Raw genomic sequence first — 2,500 nt, forward strand, 5'->3', positions numbered from 1 at the left:
ATTTATTCATATGCTTTTTGAAGGTTCAAAATTGACACATATACGTTTTCTAACTTTTTTATAGACCCTCTCAATCATTTCATAGTAAAACCATAATCTACAAACCATAATCCTAGTCTAACCAAGGTAATTTTTCTGCCACGCTCTGTCTCCTTGCCAACCAAAATCCTACTATTCACAATCCGGTGTATGTAGAATATTGTTTCATATGTAATACTTCCAGTGTCTTTTCTTTCACCCACTATGCCCTCCAAATATACCTTAAGCACCTAAGTCAACCACCTAATCACACTTTAACTTTGTAGGTTGTTTCATTAGTCATTAGTTGAACCTTACTAATCAGTTCCACAAGTAGCCTCAATTAACCTTAATCCGTTCAGTCTCTCTGGCATCCTTCAACTATGACTTTCTTCTGTATTCTAGCGTCAACACATTTTCAAAACACGTATTCCATCGATCTGAGTTTATTCATTTTTGACAGCATGTCCCCAATAACAGAGAGAGAGAGAGAGAGAGAGAGAGAGAGAGAGGAGAGAGAGAGAGATCGAACTAGAATTACTGTATTAACGCAAAATGTGGGCATGAAGTTGACCCCTAATAAAACTCAAAGTATAATTGAAAGGAGGTCGAGGACAGTTGCTCAACATCCAGATCTATTCATTGATAATGTTTCTTTAATAATATACAACCTCTTCAAAATTCTATGTGTGATCTTGATAGCAAATTTACATTTAAAAAAACACATTCGATCTGTTTATTCTTCAATTGCACAAAAACTTAGATCATCGAGAAATCTTAAGATTTTCGGTAATCAGTCTACTCTGAAGAAATGTTTTAATTCTTTCATTTTACCTTGTTTCGAGTATTATTCTCCTGTCTAGTCTTCAGCTACAGCCTCTCATCTTAATTTGTTGGAAAATACTTGTAGTCTATTAAACTTCTTATTACTGATCTTAATATTAATCTCTAGTACTGTTTTTCAGTTAGTTTTTTTTATGAATGTTGCACCAGATTTTTTTTTAATCTGACCATCCTTTGCATTCAGATCTTCCCAGACTGTACCATCCTCAATGTATTACTACATAAGCCATTAATTCAACAATCACAAGGCTCAGCGTAACATAGTATTCTAGAAGTTTTCTTCCAACTGCTTAATATTAAGCAGGCTGATACAAGTCTTTCTTCAAAGATTAAATATAACATATATTTTAACGATATTACTGATTGTAAGATATTTTATGTTCTTTATTAATTATTAATGATTTAGTTTATTTCTTAGTTTCCTTTCCTCACTAGGCTATTTTCTTTGCTGAAACCCTTGTCTTAAAACGGCATGCTTTTCCATCTAGATCTGTATATATATATATAATATATATATATATATATATAAATATGTGTGTGTATATATACATATATATATATACATACACATATATATGTGTGTATATATACATATATATAATATATATACATATATATACTGCATATAAAATATATGTATATATATATATATACATATATATATATAAATATATATGTATGTATGTAGATATATGTGATGCATATATACATATATATAAATATATGTATATGTATATATATATATATATATATATATTATATACATGCATATATATATATATATTACATAAATATATATATAATATATATATTATACATATATTTTATATGCAGTATAATATATTTATATATATTATATATATGTATATATACACACTATATATGTATATATATATATATATATATATGTATGTAAATATATATATATATATACACACACATATTTATATATATAAATATATATATATATAGTTTATGTACAATTTCCTCCACTTTTTTATATTTTCTTTCAGTCTCTCACTACAGTTTTCTTAACTACCATATCCGTCCTCATTCCTGCACTTGTTATCTGCATCAATCTCTTCTTACCCTCATATACCACTATCACTTCATCTGGAATCTATAGCCCTTTCTTCATATTCTATACAACCCTTGAGAGCTCCTTAACCCTCCTTAACCACAGTCTATCTACCCACAATATATACAATGTTTATATAATTATAATCATTTGATTTGTTATCTATTCTTCAGGGAATGTGGTAAAAAAAAAATTATTTCGGCCTGTAAATATTTTATTTATACACAGCTTATTTACATGATTTCAATTAAGTATCACCTCTCTCACTTTCTCTAGGCATAAATACTTTAATTATTAGGTTTTAATTGTAATGAAGTTTTTATCCGTATACTGGGCGACCATTTTCACTAGACTCCTCTGAATCGGGAGCTGAGTAAGTAGGCCTTGGAGCTGAATAAGAAGGTCTTGGGGCTGAATAAGATGGTCTTGGGGCTGAGTATTCCCTAGATTCAACTGAGTCTGGGTAACGAGCCTCTCCCTGGTACTTCACGTCAGCCACATAGCCTGAGTCTCCATCCACGTAGTAGGTCACAGTCTGCAGACGACCATCGGGCAGCTGAA

General features: G+C 30.1%; 1 protein-coding gene across 1 annotated transcript in view; it reads right to left on the reverse strand.

Moving 5' to 3' along the window:
- Window positions 1-2,143: 2,143 nt before the first annotated feature.
- The window catches only part of LOC137623008 (cuticle protein 7-like), an 896-nt gene continuing 539 nt past the window's right edge, over window positions 2,144-2,500 (reverse strand). The window contains exon 2 of the mRNA XM_068353624.1: window positions 2,144-2,500. This exon is cut by the window's right edge and continues 136 nt beyond it. Coding sequence (XP_068209725.1) covers window positions 2,259-2,500 — 242 coding nt within the window. The 3' untranslated portion in view covers window positions 2,144-2,258.

Source organism: Palaemon carinicauda, chromosome 30, assembly GCF_036898095.1.
Source record: "Palaemon carinicauda isolate YSFRI2023 chromosome 30, ASM3689809v2, whole genome shotgun sequence".
NCBI lineage: Eukaryota > Metazoa > Arthropoda > Malacostraca > Decapoda > Palaemonidae > Palaemon > Palaemon carinicauda.